The sequence below is a fragment of the Hemiscyllium ocellatum genome, unplaced genomic scaffold (genome assembly GCF_020745735.1).
Source record: "Hemiscyllium ocellatum isolate sHemOce1 unplaced genomic scaffold, sHemOce1.pat.X.cur. scaffold_783_pat_ctg1, whole genome shotgun sequence".
NCBI lineage: Eukaryota > Metazoa > Chordata > Chondrichthyes > Orectolobiformes > Hemiscylliidae > Hemiscyllium > Hemiscyllium ocellatum.
In genome coordinates, this window is record NW_026869233.1 from 42,869 (window position 1) to 63,420 (window position 20,552).

Consider the following 20,552-nt stretch of genomic DNA (forward strand, 5'->3'; position numbering starts at 1 on the left):
AGACCCCCACTCGATTGGCCCCACACCCACAGACACCCCCCCTCCCTCCCTCCCTGCACTCCCCCTGCCCCTCAGTGGCTGCAGTGTGTCCCAGCTACAAGACCCCCTGCAGAAACTGCCCGGGGCTCCTCACACAGCACCTTCCCAAAACCCACACTCCCCACGGCCACTTCCCTCCTGAGGGACAAGGGGGAGGGGGGGCAGACACACGGGGACACCAGCCCCCCTCCCCCATCCCAACGACTGGGAAATCTCCCAGGGCCCGTTCCCTCCTGGGTCCGGATCCTCATGTTCCCTTCCCTGAGGGAGGTGGTGGGTCTAACCCTCGAGCAGGTGGGCTGCAGCGGGACAAGGGGCTAGCCCACTCCCCACACCCCCCCACCGCCTTCTCAAGGGGGGCAACTAGGGATGGGGAGAGGGGCAGGAAATGCGAGGCCTAGCCAGGAACCTCCTCGTCCCACGTCATGACGTAAAAATATACAGACGGTACCCAGCTCCCCCCCCACTCCCCTCCCCCACCCCCCGCCTCATTTGGGATTCCCCCTCCCATTCCAACAAAATTCCTGTTGGCTTGAATCATCCTCTCTGTTCACTCCAGCTACACCCAACTGTGCACAAGGAGGCGCTGTCGCGTTCCCAGTCGCTTCCACGAGAACGAAAGGACTGGACGGCCTCAGACCCTTCGGCCCATCCGGACTGGGCTGACGCACAACCTGAAGTCATCGACGTGGCACATCTCGCTCCCAGGGTTGAGGAGGGGAGTGAGGGGGGGAGCTACCTGACTGAGGTCAGACAAGAGCTTTCGACAGGGTGGGGAGCAGGAAGCTTTCTCCCCAGGGTGGGGGGACTCACTTACTGAGGGAGAGGGGGGGGGGGCCATGAGTTCAAGGGGAGATCTGTGTGGAAAGTCCCTTATGCAGAGGGTGGAACATGTTGCCAGTGGCGTGAGTTAGTGGGGGCACAATAGCGACATTTAAGATGTCTCAAGACAGATACCTGAATGCGAAGGGAACAGGGGGATACAATTCCTTGGAAAACAGGCGACTGGCTTAGATAGAGGATCTGGATGGGCGTGGTTTCGGATCTATGGGAACCCCCAGGATGGTGATAGTGGGAGGGAGGGGGGATTCAGTGACGGTAACACCATTGAACGTCAAGGGGGCGATGGTTAGATTCTCTCCCAATGGATCTTGGAGGGCCGCAGAGCCTGTTCCAAGTGCCGGAATGTTCTTTGTTCTCCGTCCCCTCCTGCTTCACCTTATCGGTCTCCTCACGAGCACAATGGCACCCGTTTCTGTTAGCTCCTCTGAGCTTCTCTGGCCGGTAGCTGCTTCCGACGGCTCCTTTCAACTGGACTCACTCCCACGTTCTCCCCCTGGCCCCCCCCCCCCCCCCCCCCCCGAGACGTTTCCAACCTGTCCTTCCCACCCAGCCGTCTCTGCGTTATGTCAGCCTCCCGCCTGTCCAATCTCCTCCCACCCATCCCTGGTGAACACCCTTCAGCCCTGGCAACATGGTGGGGGAAACATTCCCTGCTCCCCCCCACCTTCCACGGCTCCCAAGACTCCCGTGTCCTTCCGGAGACGTGGTGACTAGAACCACACGGAATTCTCCGGAAGCAAGGACCGGAAAGTTGCGAACCCATTTGTTCCTACCCATACCCCAGCCGGCGAAAAAACAAAACGTACACCAGTTTTGACTGCCTCATTAGACGGGATCTTGATCAATTGGGTCAGTAGGCCGAGGAGGGGGCCAGGGGGAGCTTAATTCGGATAAACGCGAGGTGTCACATTTTGGGAAAACGCACACACGGGCAGGACTTATCCCGTTCATGGTCAGGCCCTGGGTAGGTGTTGGAGAACAGGGGGAGCTAGGGGCTCAGGGACACCATCCTTTGAAGTTTGTGTCACAGGGAGACGGGGAGGAGGTTAAGAAGGCGTTGAGCACACTTCCCTTCATCACTCTGACCTTTTGAGTCCAGGCAGTTGGGGACGTCCCGTTGGGGTTGTACAGGACATTGGTGAGGCTCCGTCTGGGAGACTGTGTCCCGTTCCGGTCTCCCCTGTTACAGGAAGGAGATGATTAAACTGAAGAGCTTTACCAGGATGATGCCGGGGAGAGGGTTTGAGCTCCAGGGAGAGTCTGGGGCTGTTTTCCCTGGAACGTCGGAGGCTGAGGGGGTGACCTTTTATAAAATCACAAGGGGTGGGGGGGTTTCGAAGCCAGAGGGCTTATTTTGAAGGTGAGGGGAGAAAGATCGAGAAAGGACACGAGGGGATGACTCTTGTACACAGAGGGTGATGTGCGTGTGGAACGAACTTCCTGGGGAAGTGATGCATGTGAGTCCGGAGTTGAAAAGCCTTTCGGAGGAATACAAGAACGCGAAAGGGGACCGGGAGCAGGAAGGGGAGGGGGAGGCAACTTGGGGGGGGGGGGGGGGGGGGGGGTGTTAACATGAGGACCTTGTGCAGTGGGGGGAGTGGGGGGAGTGGGGGGGAATTTCCTCAAGGCAGGCTTGCTTGGGGAGTAGAGGGGTCAGGTGGGGAGAGGGGTGGACCGTAGCTGAGCAGCCTGGAGAGAGCAAGGTGGGGATGGTGTGTGGAAACGGCACCCACTTTCCACAGCGCACATTGAGGATGGTGTGTGTGTGGGGGGAGGGGGGGCAATGGCTCCTTTAAAAAAAAGAGTCCCCACCCCCCCCCCTCTGAAAACTCCACGTGAGTGCAGGAGATTTCTATACGCCGAACGTGAGCGTTAATCTCCGAATCCGCAGGAACTTGGGGGAATTCCCTTTGCTTTTCGCTGTTGGGTTAAAGCGCTCACATCGTTTTCCCCCCCCCCAACCCCTCCCCCACAACCCCTCAACCCTGAAAGGGAAAGCTCGCGACAGAAGTGGAGGGGTGGAAGGAGAAAATATAATGAGAGAGAGAGAAAGAGAGAGAGAGAGGCAGGCAGAAGGGAGTGAGAGACTTGCTTACCTGACAGGTAAGGGTTCCGAGGCGCAGAGCACCGAGGTGAGGCTGTAGGATTGTACTGCACTGCACATGCACCATCCCTCTCCCCTCCTCTCTCTCTCTCTCTCCAAACCACAAAGCCAGTCTTGTGATCGTCGCTGGTCTGGGAAACTGCAGGCATCAGGAGATTTTTATTTTCCCCTCCCTTGATTTTTGTCTTACATTCTGGAGGAACAGGCGAAAAGCAGAAACGAAACGAAGCGATACTCAATCCCACCCCTCCCCAAGTCATTGCCAGGTGAAGCCATGGCAAGTAGGCCCTCAGGAAAGGGGGAAGGGGATCCCAGAGCGAGAGAAACTGGAGGGAGGGTCTCTAAACTGGAGGGAGGGTCTCTGAACTGGAGGGAGGGTCTCCGAACTGCATGGTGAGTCGCAAAACCCTAGGGGGTGTCTCTAAACTGCAATACAGTTCCTGTTACCGCCCAGGCTCTGCCTTGTTGAGCCTGCCTCCAGGGATGGGTTTGGCAGCTAGTGCAGTGCAGGGACATTTCACACACACACACCCCCACCCCTCCCCACCAACAGAGGCGCTGCTGAGTACTGCCCGTACTCCACATGTCTTGAACTCAGGACCGGGAGACGTTGCAAGGACGGGACCCAGTGCAGGGGTTGGCGAGGGCAGTGTCAGGGGGCACCGGGGGGGTGGGAGGGAGGGGGTGCCTCACCGACAGAGTGACCGTGCCTCCGGGAGGAAGACCCTCAGTACGTCTGACCCTCCCTACGTCATGCCTCTGCAGGGCTGGAAGGCCTGAAGACAGTGGATGGTCTCTCGCTCCCTACCTGTGGGGCTGGGGTGCTCAGTGGGACACACAGGAGGGAGAGGAAGGGGACGATGGCTGAACATCGCCAGCTGTAGTTTCGGAGAGAGGTGGGCACAGTTAGACCGCCCCCCAACCCGTCCCGATTGTGTCGAGATTATTTCCAAAGCGCTTGAACTTTCATTCATAAACGCCGATCTGTGAATAGTTTTAACGTTTCGTTACCCCTTGCGACCCACACGCGAATGCAGAGTCACGCAGCATGGAGACAGACCCTTCGGCCCAACCCGTCCATGCTGACCCAGATATCCTAACCTAATCCAGTCCCATTCGCCAGCACCCGGCCCCTATCCCCCTAACCCCTTCCTATCCCTGTCCCCATCCACCTTTTCAACGCTGTCATTGTCCCAGCCCCCACCCACTTCCTCTGGCAGCTCATTCCACACATGCACCACCCTCTGGGGGGGAAAAGTTACCCCTCAGCTCCCTTTCCTCTCTCCCCTTAAACCGACGCCCCCCACCCCAGGGGCTAAAGTCCTTGCCTATTTACCCTCTCCACGCCCCCTCATGATTTTATAAACCTCTATAAGGTCACCCCCTCAGCCTCCGACGCTCCAGGGAAAACAGCCCCAGCCTGTCCAGCCTCTCCCTGTAGCTCAAACCCTCCAACATCCTGGTAAATCCTTCCTGAACCCTTTCCCAACATCCTTCCTGTAGCAGGGAGACCAGAATTGCACACAATATTCCAACAATGGCCCTAACCAATGTCCTGTACAGCCACAACATGACCCTCCCAACTCCTGTACTCAATACACTGACCAATAAAGGAAAGCATACCAAACGCTGCCTTCACTATCCTATCGACCTGTGTCTCCACTTTCAAGGAGCTATGAACCTGCACTCCAAGGTCTCTTTGTTCAGCAACACTCCCTCGGACCTTACCATTAAGTCCTGCTAGGATTTCCTTTCCCAAAATGCGGTCACTCGCATTTATCGGAATTAAACTCCGTCTGCTCCTTCTCAGCTTTGACTCAGATGATGGCCTTCTTATGAGGACATGACCTACCTGATTAAACCAAACATCCAATCCACCCCCTAAAGATCAGATCCCTCAGCATTTTATAGACTTCGATCCAGTCACCTCTCTGCGCTGGATGGAACTGTGGGGGTTACCGGGTGAGCAAACCAAATATTGAGCTGGGAATCCGTTCCCCGGCAATTCTATGACATTCCCGCCCTCCCGTGAATGAGGGGAGCAGGACTGTACACGCTGCACTCCAGCTGGGTATATACCAATGCCCCCCTCCCACCTCCCCCGGCCCCTCAGGGGCAGACTCTCCCTCACCCTCACCTTCAGATCCCCCTCGCCAGCAAACCTGAGATCCCACTGGCTTTCCGGGGATTCACGCACTCGGTTCCCCCCCACCCCGCCGATCCCTGGGGATCTCCCGGGTCTGGAACTCCTTTCATGGCCTGCAGGAAGGCTGCTTTCTATCTGAGGTTCTCCCTGTGCCCAGTCGGACCGGATCCCTCTGTCCCACAGAGCCCGAAGATTCCCAGACTTTCCTCCGACTGGCCAGTGCTCCCACATTCGGCGGCAAATCCAAGAAAACACCACAGAGAGTTTTCAAACCTGACACCAAAGTGCCTCAGGGCTTCTCACCAGGCCTCGGTTTCAACCTGGTTCCCAGGGAATATATATCCCGCTCTCCCGGATTTATCCCTGTGTGTGGGTGTGTGTGTGTTTTGGGGTGGGGTGTGTGTGTGTGTGTTTTGGGGTGGGGGGGTGTTTTGGGGGTGGGGGTGTGTTTTGGGGTGTGTGTGTATTGGGGTGGGGGTGGGGTGTGTATTGGGGTGGGGGGGTGTTTTGGGGGGGTGGGTGTGTGTTCTGGGGTGGGGTGTGTGTGTGTTTTGGGGTAGGGTGTGTGTTTTGGGGTGGGTGTGTGTTTTGGGGTGTGTGTGTGTATGGGGGTGTGTGTGTGTGTATGGGTCTGTGTGTGTGTATGGGGGTGTGTGTGTGTGTGTGTGTTTGGGGTGGGGGTGTATGTGTGTTTTGGGGTGGGGGTGTGTGTGTGTTTTGGGGTGGGGGTGTGTGTGTGTGTGTTTGGGGTGGGGGTGTGCGTGTGTTTTGGGGTGGGGGTGTGCGTGTGTTTTGGGGTGGGGGTGGGGGTGTGTGTGTTTTGGGGTGGGGGTGGAGGTGTGTGTTTTGGGGTGGGGTGTGTTTTTGGGGTGTGTGTGTGTGTTTTTTGGGGGGTGGGTGTGTGTGATTTGGGGGGGGTGTTTTGGGGTGGGTGTGTGTTTTGGGGTGGGTGTGTGTTTTGGGGTGGGGGTGTATGTGTGTTTTGGGGTGGGTGTGTATGTGTGTTTTGGGGTGGGGGTGGAGGTGTGTGTTTTGGGGTGGGGTGTGTTTTGGGGTGTGTGTGTGTGTTTTGGGGTGGGTGTGTGTGTGTTTTGGGGGTGTGTGTGTGTGTTTTGGGGTGGGGGTGTGTGTGTGTTTGGGGTGGGGATGTGTGTGTGTTTTGGGGTGGGGCTGGAGGTGTGTGTTTTGGGGTGGGGTGGGGTGTGTTTTGGAGTGTGTGTGTGTGTTTTGGGGTGGGGCTGGAGGTGTGTGTTTTGGGGTGGGGTGGGTGTGTGTTTTGGAGTGTGTGTGTGTGTTTTGGGGTGGGAGTGGAGGTGTGTGTTTTGGGGTGGGGTGTGTGTGTGTTTTGGGGTGGGGGTGTGTTTGTGTTTTGGAGTGGGTGTGTGTGGGTGTTTTGGGGTGAGGGTGTGTGTGTGTTTTGGGGTGGGGGTGTGTGCGTGTTTTGTGGTGGGGGTGGGGGTGTTTTGGTGTGGGGGTGGGGGTGTGTTTTCAGGTGGGGTGGGGTGTGGCTATGTTTTGGGGTGGGGGTATGTTTTGGGGTGGGGCTGTGTTTTGGGGGGTGTTTTGGGGTGGGGGTGTGTGTGTTTTGGGGTGGGGTGTGTGTTTTGGGGTGGGGGTGTGTGTGTTTTGGGGTGGAGGTGTGTTTTGGGGTAGGGGTGTGTTTTGGGGTGGGAGTGAGGGTGTGTGTTTTGGGGTAGGGGTGTGTTTTGGGGTGGGGGTGTGTGTGTTTTGGGGTAGGGGTGTGTTTTGGGGTGTGGGTGGGGTGTGTATTGGGGTGGGGGGGTGTTTTGGGGTGGGAGTGAGGGTGTGTGTTTTGGGGTGGGGGGGTGTATTGGGGGTGGGGTGTGTATTGGGGTGGGGGTGTGTTTTGGGGTGGGGGGGTGTGGTGTGTCTCTGGGCTCGCTCTGCGCAGGCGCGGCCGCCTGTTGCTGGGCAGATTCCGGGCAGAGGTGGGGACTGCGCCTGCGCGGGGCCTAGCAGCAGGAGGTGGAGCCTGCAGCTGGATTTGCAAAGTCACATTGACAGACACAGCGTGGGATGCTCGCTGCCTGTTTGCTCGGTATTTATGGACCTTATGACTTTTACTTCCCTCTGTGTTTGTGATTTGCCAATTTCCGGGTATTTATTGGTGTTATTTAGTGTTTATTGATGATTATTGTGTCCTCGCTGACTGACGGACTGTACCACTCTCCCTCCTGTAGGGGGGCTCCGGAGGATCCTCGGGACACCCCTGGCCCCCGCCGCGGGATGGGTCAGTCCCGAGGGGGCGCGCGGGGCCGGCAGCGCGTGGCGCCTCAGGTAAGCCCCGCCCCTTACGTCACACCTTCTCCCCCTCCCCGTACTCCCACACACCTCATCATCACCCCCATAGCCCCTCCCCCACACACCCCATCATCACCCCCATAGCCCCTCCCCCACACACCCCATCATCACCCCCATAGCCCCTCCCCCACACACCTCATCATCACCCCCATAGCCCCTCCCCCACACACCCCATCATCACCCCCATAGCCCCTCCCCCACACACCCCATCATCACCCCCATAGCCCCTCCCCCACAAACCTCATCATCACCCCCATAGCCCCTCCCCCACACCCCTCATCATCACCCCCATAGCCCCCCCACACACCCCTCATCATCACCCCCATAGCCCCTCCCACACACCCCTCATCATCACCCCCATAGCCCCTCCCACACACCCCTCATCATCACCCCCATAGCCCCTCCCACACACCCCTCATCATCAGCCCCCATAGCCCCTCCCCCACACCCCTCATCATCAGCCCCCATAGCCCCTCCCCCACACCCCTCATCATCACCCCCATAGCCCCTCCCCCACACACCTCATCATCACCCCATAGCCCCACCCCCACACACCTCATCATCTCCCCCATAGCCCCACCCCCACCCCCACACACCCCATCATCACCCCCATAGCCCCTCCCACACACCCCTCATCATCAGCCCCCATAGCCCCTCCCCCACACCCCTCATCATCACCCCCATAGCCCCTCCCCCACACACCTCATCATCACCCCCATAGCCCCACCCCCACACCCTCATCATCACCCCCATAGCCCCACCCCCACACACCTCATCATCTCCCCCATAGCCCCACCCCCACACACCTCATCATCTCCCCCATAGCCCCACCCCCACACACCTCATCATCACCCCCATAGCCCCTCCCCCACACACCTCATCATCTCCCCCATAGCCCCACCCCCACACACCCCATCATCACCCCCATAGCCCCACCCCCACAGCCCCACCCCCACACACCTCATCATCTCCCCCATAGCCCCACCCCCACACCCCTCATCATCACCCCCATAGCCCCTCCCCCACACCCCTCATCATCACCCCCATAGCCCCTCCCCCACACCCCTCATCATCACCCCCATAGCCCCTCCCCATCATCACCCCCATAGCCCCTCCCCATCATCTCCCCCATAGCCCCTCCCCCACACCCCTCATCATCTCCCCCATAGCCCCTCCCCCACACCCCTCATCATCATCTCCCCCATAGCCCCTCCCCCACACCCCTCATCATCTCCCCCATAGCCCCTCCCCCACACCCCTCATCATCTCCCCCATAGCCCCTCCCCCACACCCATCATCACCCCCATAGCCCCTCCCACACACACCCCTCATCATCACCCCCATAGCCCCACCCCCACCCCCACACACCCCTCATCATCACCCCCATAGCCCCACCCCCACACACCTCATCATCACCCCCATAGCCCCTCCCCCCCACACCCCTCATCATCACCCCCATAGCCCCTCCCCCCCACACCCCTCATCATCACCCCCATAGCCCCTCCCCCCCACACCCCTCATCATCACCCCCATAGCCCCACCCCCACACACCTCATCATCACCCCCATAGCCCCACCCCCACACCCCTCATCATCACCCCCCCATAGCCCCACCCACACACCCCTCATCATCACCCCCCCATAGCCCCACCCACACACCCCTCATCATCACCCCCCCATAGCCCCACCCACACACCCCTCATCATCACCCCCCCATAGCCCCACCCACACACCCCTCATCATCACCCCCATAGCCCCTCCCCCACACACCTCATCATCACCCCCATAGCCCCACCCCCACACACCTCATCATCACCCCGATAGACCCACCCTCACACACCTCATCATCACCCCCATAGCCCCTCCCCCACATCCCTCATCATCTCCCCATAGCCCCTCCCCCACACCCCTCATCATCACCCCCATAGTCCCACCCCCACACCCCTCATCACCACCCCCATAGCCCCTCCCCCACACCCCACAGCCCCTCCCCCACAGCCCCTCCCCCACACCCCACATCATCACCCCCATAGCCCCACCCTCACACCCCTCATCATCAGCCCCATAGCCCCACCACCACACCCCTCATCATCACCCCCATAGCCCCACCCGCACACGCCTCATCATCACCCCCATAGCCCCTCCCCCATACCCCTCATCATCACCCCCATAGCCCCACCCCCACACACCTCATGATCGGCCCATAGCCCCTCCCCCACACATCTCATCATCACCCCCACAGCCCCACCCCCACAAACCTCATCATCACCCCAATAGCCCCTCCCCCACACACCTCATCATCAGCCCCATAGCCACAGCCCCACCCCCACAAACCTCATCATCGGCCCATAGCCCCTCCCCCCCACACCTCATCATCACCCCCATAGCCCCTCCCCACACACCTCATCATCGGCCCCCATAGCCCCTCCCCCACACACCTCATAATCACCCCCATAGCCCCTCCCCCACACCCCTCATCATCAACCCCATAGCCCCACCCCCACACACCTCATCATCACCCCCATAGCCCCTCCCCATCATCACCCCATAGCCCCTCCCCCACACCCCATAGCCCCTCCCCCACACCCCATAGCCCCTCCCCCACACCCCATAGCCCCTCCCCCACACCCCATAGCCCCTCCCCCACACCCCTCATCATCAACCCCATAGCCCCACCCCCACACACCTCATCATCACACCCATAGCCCCTCCCCATCATCACCCCATAGCCCCTCCCCCACACCCCTCATCATCTCCCCCATAGCCCCTCCCCCACACCCCTCATCATCTCCCCCATAGCCCCTCCCCCACACACACCTCATCATCTCCCCCATAGCCCCTCCCCCACACACACCTCATCATCTCCCCCATAGCCCCTCCCCCACACACACCTCATCATCACCCCATAGCCCCTCCCCCACACTCCTCATCATCACCCCCATAGCCCCACACCCCCACCCCAACCCCACACCCCTCATCATCACCCCCATAGCCCCTCCCCATCATCACCCCATAGCCCCTCCCCCACACACCTCATCATCGCCCCCATAGCCCCTCCCCCACACCCCTCATCATCGCCTCCACAGCCCCACCCCCACACCCCTCATCATCGCCCCCACAGCCCCACCCCACACCCCTCATCATCGCCCCCACAGCCCCACCCCACACCCCTCATCATCGCCCCCACAGCCCCACCCCCACACCCCTCATCATCGCCCCCACAGCCCCACCCCCACACCCCTCATCATCTCCCCATAGCCCCACCCCCACACCCCTCATCATCACCCCCACACCCCTCATCATCACCCCCATAGCTCCACCCTCACACACCTCATCATCACCCCCATAGCACCACCCCCACACCCCTCATCATCACCCCCATAGCCCCACCCCCACACACCCCTCATCATCGCCCCCACAGCCCCACCCCCACCCCCACACCCCCATCATCACCCCCATAGCCCCACCCCCACACCCCTCATCATCACCCCCATAGCCCCTCCCCCACACCCCTCATCATCACCCCCATAGCCCCTCCCCCACACCCCTCATCATCACCCCCATAGCCCCACCCTCTCACACCTCATCATCACCCCCATAGCCCCACCCCCACACACCCCTCATCATCGCCCCCACAGCCCTACCCCCACCCCCACACCCCCATCGCCCCACCCCCACACATCTCATCATCACCCCCATAGCCCCTCCCCCACACCCCTCATCGTCACCCCCATAGCCCCACCCTCACACCCCTCATCATCACCCCCACAGACCCACCCCCACACCCCTCATCATCTCCCCATAGCCCCACCCTCACACTCCTCATCATCACACCCACAGCCCCACCCACACACTCCTCATCATCACCCCCACAGCCCCTCCCCCACACCCCATATCATCACCCCCACAGCCCCTCCCCCACACCCCATATCATCACCCCCACAGCCCCTCCCCTACACACCTCATCATCACCCCCCACAGCCCCTCCCCCACACCCCCTCCCCCACACCCCTCATCATCACCCCCACAGCCCCACCCCCACACCCCTCATCATCTCCCCATAGCCCCTCCCCCACACCCCTCATCATCTCCCCATAGCCCCTCCCCCACACCCCTCATCATCGCCCCCATATCACCACCCTCACACGCCTCATCATCACCCCCATAGCCCCACCCTCACACCCCTCATCATCAGCCCCATAGCCCCACCCTCACACACCTCATCACCCCCACAGCCCCACCCCCACACCCCTCATCATCTCCCCATAGCCCCTCCCCCACACCCCTCATCATCTCCCCATAGCCCCTCCCCCACACCCCTCATCATCGCCCCCATATCACCACCCTCACACGCCTCATCATCACCCCCATAGCCCCACCCTCACACCCCTCATCATCAGCCCCATAGCCCCACCCTCACACACCTCATCACCCCCACACCCCCAACCCCACACACCCCTCATCATCACCCCCATAGCCCCTCCCCCCCACACCCCTCATCATCACCCCCATAGCCCCACCCTCACACCCCTCATCATCTCCCCATAGCCCCTCCCCCACACCCCTCTTCATCACCCCCATAGCCCCACGATCACACCCCTCATCATCATCATCCCCATAGCCCCACCCTCACACACCTCATCACTGCCACAGCCCCTCCCCCACACCCCTCATCATCAGCCCCACCCCCACATCCCTCATCATCGCCCCCACAGCCCCACCCCTCATCATCACCCCCATAGCCCCACCCTCACACCCCTCATCATCATCCCCATAGCCCCACCCTCACACACCTCATCACTGCCACAGCCCCTCCCCCACACCCCTCATCATCAGCCCCATCCCCACATCCCTCATCACCGCCCCCACAGCCCCACCCACACACACCTCATCATCTCCCCCATAGCCCCACCCCCACTCCCCTCATCATCACCCCAAGAGCCCCACACCACACACCTCATCATTGCCCCCTCAGCCCCACCCCCACACACATCATCACCCCCATAGCCCCACCCCCACACCCACACCCCACATCATCACCCCCATAGCCCCACCCCCACACACCCCATCATCGCCCCCACAGCCCCACCCCCACACACCTCATCATTGCCCCCTCAGCCCCACCCCCACACACCCCATCATCACCCCCATAGCCCCACCCCCACACACCTCATTATCGCCCCATAGCCCCACCCCCACACACCCCATCATCGCCCCCACAGCCCCACCCCCACATACCTCTTCATTGCCCCCATAGCCCCTCCCCCACACACCTCATCATCACCCCATAGCCCCACCCTCACACACCTCATCATCACCCCCATAGCCCCACCCCCACATACCTCTTCATTGCCCCCACAGTCCCTCCCCCACACACCTCATCACCCCCATAACCCCACCCTCACACACCTCATCACCCCCACAGCCCCTCCCCCACAGACCTCATCATCGCCCCCATAGCCCCTCCCCCCCACACAACGTGGGCGGCACGGTGGCACAGTGGTTAGCACTGCTGCCTCACAGCGCCAGAGACCCGGGTTCAATTCCCACCTCAGGTGACTGTCTGTGTGGAGTTTGCACGTTCTCCCCGTGTCTGCGTGGGGTTCCTCCGGGTGCTCCGGTTTCCTCCCACAGTCCAAAGATGTGCGGGTCAGGTGAATTGGCCATGCTAAATTGCCCGTAGTGTTAGGTAATGGGTAAATGTAGGGGTATGGGTGGGTTGCGCTTTGGCGGGTCGGTGTGGACTTGTTGGGCCGAAGGGCCTGTTTCCACACTGTAAGTAATCTAATCTAAACGTCATCACCCCCATAGCCCCACCCCCACACACCACATCATCACCCCCATAGCCCCACCCCCACACCCCACATCATCACCCCCATAGCCCCACCCTCACACCCCTCATCATCACCCCCATAGCCCCACCCCCACACACCACATCATCACCCCCATAGCCCCACCCTCACACCCCTCATCATCACCCCCATAGCCCCACCCCCACACACCACATCATCACCCCCATAGTCCCACCCCCACACACCTCATCATCGCCCCCACAGCCCCACACCCATACCCCTCATCATCACCCCCACAGCCCCACCCCCACACACCTCATCATCACCCCCATAGCCCCTCCCCCACACACCTCATCATCACCCCCATAGCCCCTCCCTCACACACCTCATCATCGCCCCCATAGCCCCTCCCCCCCCACACCTCATCATCACCCCCATAGCCCCACCCCCACACCCCTCATCATCACCCCCATAGCCCCTCCCCCCACACCTCATCATCACCCCCATAGCCCCACCCCCACACACCTCATCATCACCCCCATAGCCCCACCCTCACACACCTCATCATCACCCCCATAGCCCCACCCCCACACCCCTCATCATCACCCCCATAGCCCCACCCCCACACCCCACATCATCACCCCCATAGCCCCACACACACTCCTCATCATCAGCCCATAGCCCCACCCCCACACACCTCATCATCACCCCCATAGCCCCTCCCACACACACCTCATCATCACCCCCATAGTCCCTCCCCCACACACCTCATTATCGCCCCATAGCCCCTCCCCCACACACCTCATTATCGCCCCATAGCCCCTCCCCCACACACCTCATTATCGCCCCATAGCCCCACACGCACACCCATCATCTCCCCTGTAGCCTCACCCCCACACCCCTCATCATCACCCCCATAGCCCCACCCACACACTCTTCATCATCACCCCCATAGCCCCACCCCCACACACCTCATCATCGCCCCCACACCCCCACCCCCACCCCCCTCATCATCACCCCCACAGCCCCACCCCCACACCCCTCATCATCACCCCCATAGCCCCTCCCCCACACACCTCATCATCGCCCCCATAGCCCCTCCCCCCACACCTCATCATCACCCCCACTCCCCCAACCCCCACCACCCCCACACTCACCCCCCCGTCACCCCCTACACCCCCTCCCTGTCTCTGTAACCCCCTCCAGTCCCTACACCCCCTCCCTATCTCTGTAACCCCCTACACCCCCTCCCTATCCCTGTAACCCCGTACACCCCCTCCCTATCTCTGTAACCCCCCCTACACCCCCTCCCTATCTCTGTAACCCCGTACACCCCCTCCCTATCTCTGTAGCCCCCTACACTCCCTCCCTATCCCTGTAACCCCGTACACCCCCTCCCTATCTCTGTAGCCCCCTACACTCCCTCCCTATCCCTGTAACCCCCTACACCCCCTCCCTATCTCTGTAACCCCGTACACCCCCTCCCTATCTCTGTAACCCCCCCCACACCCCCTCCCTATCTCTGTAACCCCGTACACCCCCTCCCTATCTCTGTAACCCCCTACACCCCCTCCCTATCTCTGTAGCCCCCTACACTCCCTCCCTATCTCTGTAACCCCCTACACCCCCTCCCTATCTCTGTAACCCCCTACACCCCCTCCCTATCTCTGTAACACCCTACACCCCCTCCCTACCTTTGTGGATCCGATGTGTGTGTCTCTGCATTAATTCTCTCTGTCTCTCTCTCTCACACACACACACTCTCGGTGTCTCAGCCTGGGCCAAGCCCGCAGTGGGACTGAGTACGGGCCGGTGACGGATCTGCCCGACTGGTCCTTTGCAGGTGAGACGTTCATTGAAAAGTATGAAATACTTGGGAGGAGGGGAATTGACGGGGGGAGATGGGGAGAGTTTGTTCCCCGCCTCCCCCCCACCTCAACTACCTCGTGTGGGAGAGTCTGGGACCCACAGGGGGCATCATCTGAGAATAAGGGGGTCACCCCCATTGAAGACCGGGATGGGGAGGAATTCCTTCACTCTCCGAGGGAGGGGGGTGGGGGAGGTGAATCTGTTGGGACTGAGGTATTGAGGGTATTCAAGGCTGAGACAGGGAGAGGGAGGGAGGCGGGGGGATGGAGCGATCAGGGTGGAGCTGAGAGTTATCGAACCAGCCCCTGAATAGCAGAGCGGGCCTGATGCTCTGAAAGCCCTCCGAGTGCGGAATGATGCCCAGCAGCAGCTCCCGGTGACGGTCCCCCCAAGAGGTCTCAGCTCCACTCCCGCTGGGCGGCGCCGGGTTCAAACCCCTCTTCCCCCCTCCATTCCCCCCTTCCTGATTAAAAACCCCTCCCTCCCCCTCTCTCTGTCTCAGCCTTGAATACACTCAATGCCCCAGGCTCCATTCCCCCCCCTTCCTGACGATATCCACATCTGCAGCTAAACTACTGGGCTACACAAGCCATGGGGAGCTGTTATTCTGTATATAAACCCCACCCCGAACCCCTCGATTAGATTCCAGTCTGTAACTCCCTCCCGGGGGAGCTGTTATTCTGTATATAAACCCCACCCCGAACCCCTCGATTAGATTCCAGTCTGTAACTCCCTCCCGGGTATCTGTTATTCTGTATATAAACCCCACCCCGAACCCCTCGATTAGATTCCAGTCTGTAACTCCCTCCCGGGTATCTGTTATTCTGTATATAAACCCCAACCCGAACCCCTCGATTAGATTCCAGTCTGTAACTCCCTCCCGGGTATCTGTTATTCTGTATATAAACCCCAACCCGAACCCCTCGATTAGATTCCAGTCTGTAACTCCCTCCCGGGGTATCTGTTATTCTGTATATAAACCCCACCCCGAACCCCTCGATTAGATTCCAGTCTGTAACTCCCTCCCGGGTATCTGTTATTCTGTATATAAACCCCACCCCGAACCCCTCGATTAGATTCCAGTCTGTAACTCCCTCCCGGGGTATCTGTTATTCTGTATATAAACCCCACCCCGAACCCCTCGATTAGATTCCAGTCTGTAACTCCCTCCCGGGTATCTGTTATTCTGTATATAAACCCCAACCCGAACCCCTCGATTGGATTCCAGTCTGTAACTCCCTCCCAGGGTATCTATTATTCTGTATATAAACCCCACCCCGAACCCCTCGATTAGATTCCAGTCTGTAACTCCCTCCCGGGGTATCTGTTATTCTGTATATAAACCCCACCCCGAACCCCTCGATTAGATTCCAGTCTGTAACTCCCTCCCGGGGAGCTGTTATTCTGTATATAAACCCCACCCCGAACCCCTCGATTAGATTCCAGTCTGTAACTCCCTCCCCGGGGTATCTGTTATTCTGTATATAATCCCCACCCCGAACCCCTCGATTAGATTCCAGTCTGTAACTCCGTCCCGGGGTATCTGTTATTCTGTATATAAACCCCAACCCGAACCCCTCGATTAGATTCCAGTCTGTAACTCCCTCCCGGGGTATCTGTTATTCTGTATATAAACCCCAACCCGAACCCCTCGATTAGATTCCAGTCTGTAACTCCCTCCCGGGTATCTGTTATTCTGTATATAAACCCCACCCCGAACCCCTCGATTAGATTCCAGTCTGTAACTCCCTCCCGGGGTATCTGTTATTCTGTATATAAACCCCACCCCGAACCCCTCGATTAGATTCCAGTCTGTAACTCCCTCCCGGGGTATCTGTTATTCTGTATATAAACCCCACCCCGAACCCCTCGATTAGATTCCAGTCTGTAACTCCCTCCCGGGGTATCTGTTATTCTGTATATAAACCCCACCCCGAACCCCTCGATTAGATTCCAGTCTGTAACTCCCTCCCGGGGTATCTGTTATTCTGTATATAAACCCCACCCCGAACCCCTCGATTAGATTCCAGTCTGTAACTCCCTCCCGGGGTATCTGTTATTCTGTATATAAAACCCCACCCCGAACCCCTCGATTAGATTCCAGTCTGTAACTCCCTCCCGGGGTATCTGTTATTCTGTATATAAACCCCACCCCGAACCCCTCGATTAGATTCCAGTCTGTAACTCCCTCCCGGGGTATCTGTTATTCTGTATATAAACCCCAACCCGAACCCCTCGATTGGATTCCAGTCTGTAACTCCCTCCCGGGGTATCTGTTATTCTGTATATAAACCCCACCCCGAACCCCTCGATTAGATTCCAGTCTGTAACTCCCTCCCGGGGAGCTGTTATTCTGTATATAAACCCCACCCCGAACCCCTCGATTAGATTCCAGTCTGTAATTCCCTCCCGGGGAGCTGTTATTCTGGATATAAATCCCACCCCGAACCCCTCGATTGGATTCCAGTCTGTAACTCCCTCCCGGGTATCTGTTATTCTGTAATATAAACGCCACGCCGAACCCCTCGATTAGATTCCAGTCTGTAACTCACTCCCGGGGTATCTGTTATTCTGTATATAAACCCCACCCCGAACCCCTCGATTGGATTCCAGTCTGTAACCCCCTCCTGGGGTATCCGTTATTCTGTATATAAACCCCACTCCGAACCCCTAGATTAGATTCCAGTCTGTAACTCCCTCCCGGGTTATCTGTTATTCTGTATATAAACCCCACCCCGAACCCCTCGATTAGATTCCAGTCTGTAACTCCCTCCCGGGGTATCTGTTATTCAGTATATAAACCCCATCGCTAATCCCTCAATTAGATTCCAGTCTGTAACTCCCTCCCGGGGTATCTGTTATTCTGTATATAAACCCCACCCCAAACCTCTCGATTAGATTCCAGTCTGTAACTCCCTCCCGGGATATCCGTTATTCTGTATATAAACCCCACCCCGAACCCCTCGATTAGATTCCCGTCTGTAACCCCCTCCCGGGGTAACTGTTATTCTGTATATAAACCCCCCCGAACGCCTCGATTAGATTCCAGTCTGTAACTCCCTTCCGGGTAATCTGTTATTCTGTATATAAACCCCACCCCAAACCTCTCGATTAGATTCCAGTCTGTAACTCCCTCCCGGGATATCCGTTATTCTGTATATAAACCCCACCCCGAACCCCTCGATTAGATTCCAGTCTGTAACTCCCTCCCGGGGTATCTGTTATTCTGTATATAAACCCCACCCCAAACCTCTCGATTAGATTCCAGTCTGTAACTCCCTCCCAGGGTATCTGTTATTCTGTATATAAACTCCACCCTGAACCCCTCGATTAGATTCCAGTCTGTAACTCCCTCCCGGGTATCTGTTATTCTGTATTTAAACCACATCCCGAACCACTCGATTGGATTCCAGTCTGTAACTCCCTCCCCAGGGTATCTGTTATTCTGTATATAAACCCCACTCCGAACCTCTCGATTAGATTCCAGTCTGTAACTCCCTCCCGGGAGCTGTTATTCTGTATATAAACCCCCCCGAACCCCTAGATTAGATTCCAGTCTGCAACTCCCTCCCGGGTTATCTGTTATTCTGTATATAAACCCCATCGCTAATCCCTCGGTTAGATTCCAGTCTGTAACTCCCTCCCGGGGTATCTGTTATTCTGTATATAAACCCCACCCCAAACCTCTCGATTAGATTCCAGTCTGTAACTCCCTCCCGGGATATCCGTTATTCTGTATATAAACCCCACCCCGAACCCCTCGATTAGATTCAAGTCTGTAACTCCCTCCCGGGGTATCTGTTATTTTGTGTATAAACCCTCCCCGAACACCCTAGATTAGATTCCAGTCTGTAACTCCCTCCCGGGTTATCTGTTATTCTGTATATAAACCCCACCCCGAACCCCTCGATTAGATTCCAGTCTGTAACTCCCTCCCGGGGTATCTGTTATTCTGTATATAAACCCCACCCCGAACCTCTCGATTAGATTCCAGTCCGTAACTCCCTCCCGACGAGCTGTATATTAACCCCCACACCCCCGGCCAAGATGACAGTCCCTGGTTGGTCAGCAGTATCTGGGTTGGGACACTGGATTCCTGTCGGGTTGTGTTCCCTGAGCCTGTCTCACTGTTGGCCTGTTCTCTCTGTGATCCTGTCCAGATGGGAGACCCTCTCCACCATTAAAGGGACAGATTCGAAGGCAGCAGCAGGCAGAGGCGATGGCGGTAAGGCTGGGACACGCTCCCAATACACATCCCTGTGTTCTCGCATCACACTCTCTACCCCTGTCTCACTCTGTCTCCCTCTCCCTCTCTCTAACAGAGACGGATAGTGATACTGACCCTCTCTCTCTCTCTCTCTAACAGAGATGGATAGTGATACTGACCCTCTCTGTCTCTCTCTAACAGAGATGGATAGTGATACTGACCCTCTCTCTCTCTCTAACAGAGACGGATAGTGATGTTGACCAATGAGCTGGACAGGGGGATGGAGCGATGGCAGGCACAGCAGGCTGCCCTCTGCAGGCAGAGAGAGGAACGTCAGCTCAACCAACCCCGACTGAAAGGTGCCAAGCAGAGAGCGAGAGCCAGGGCCCCAGGGGGCAGTGGGCACAACTTCGGCAAAATAAAATGAACCTGGTGATGCACTGGCCGTGTCTGGTTCTTACTGTTTCACAATCTGTCCCTCAGCACTGACCCTCCGACAGGGCCCCCTCCCTCAGCACTGACCCTCCGACAGTGCCCACTCCCTCAGCACTGACTGTCCGACAGGGCCCCCCTCCCTCAGCACTGACCCTCTGACAGCGCCCGCTCCCTCAGCACTGACCCTCCGACAGTGCCCGCTCCCTCAGCACTGACCCTCCGACAGGGCCCCCTTCCTCAGCACTGACCCTCCGACAGGGCCCCCTTCCTCAGCACTGACCCTCCGACAGCGCCCCCTCCCTCAGCACTGACTGTCCGACAGCGTCCACTCCCTCAGCACTGACCCTCCGACAGGGCCCCCTCCCTCAGCACTGACCCTCCGACAGGGCCCCCTCCCTCAGCACTGACTGTCCAACAGTGCCCCCCCCCTCAGCACTGACCCTCCGACAGGGCCCCCCCCCTCAGCACTGACTCTCCGACAGGGCCCCCTCCCTCAGCACTGACCCTCCGACAGTGCCCGCTCTCTCAGCACTGACCCTCCGACAGTGCCCGCTCCCTCAGCACTGACCCTCCGACAGTGCGGCACTCCCTCAGCACTGACCCTCCGACAGTGCCCACTCCATCAGCACTGACCCTCCGACAGTGCCCACTCCCTCAGCACTGACCCTCCGACAGCGCCCGCTCCCTCAGCACTGACCCTCCGATAGCGCCCGCTCCCTCAGCATTGACCCTCTGACAGTGCGGCACTCTCTCAGCGCTGACCCTCCGATAGTGCCCGCTCCCTCAGCACTGACCC

General features: G+C 58.7%; 1 protein-coding gene and 1 long non-coding RNA gene across 2 annotated transcripts in view; one reads left to right on the plus strand and one right to left on the minus strand.

Annotated features, from left to right (window-relative positions):
• The window catches only part of LOC132814279 (uncharacterized), a 46,283-nt gene extending 42,868 nt beyond the window's left edge, over positions 1–3,415 (minus strand). Inside the window, exon 1 of the long non-coding RNA XR_009644346.1 lies at positions 2,979–3,415. This is a non-coding gene — a long non-coding RNA (uncharacterized LOC132814279). The remainder of the gene's footprint in view (positions 1–2,978) is intronic.
• Positions 3,416–7,087: 3,672 nt separating this feature from the next.
• mrpl52 (mitochondrial ribosomal protein L52) lies at positions 7,088–19,761 on the plus strand. The gene is made up of 5 exons (XM_060823467.1): positions 7,088–7,191; positions 7,334–7,430; positions 15,021–15,088; positions 19,275–19,339; positions 19,563–19,761. Exons 1-5 carry the CDS (start codon positions 7,170–7,172, stop codon positions 19,746–19,748), a joined length of 438 nt encoding a protein of 145 aa, XP_060679450.1. The 5' UTR covers positions 7,088–7,169; the 3' UTR covers positions 19,749–19,761.
• Positions 19,762–20,552: the final 791 nt, after the last annotated feature.

Bases quoted from the DNA above. Each gene is read 5' to 3' on its own strand.
- mrpl52 (XM_060823467.1), top strand. From the start codon at position 7,170: ATGCTCGCTGCCTGTTTGCTCG. The intron at 7,431-15,020 runs GTAAGCCCCGCC...TCGGTGTCTCAG, and splicing joins GGCAGCGCGTGGCGCCTCAG to CCTGGGCCAAGCCCGCAGTG. The intron at 15,089-19,274 runs GTGAGACGTTCA...GATCCTGTCCAG, and splicing joins GCCCGACTGGTCCTTTGCAG to ATGGGAGACCCTCTCCACCA.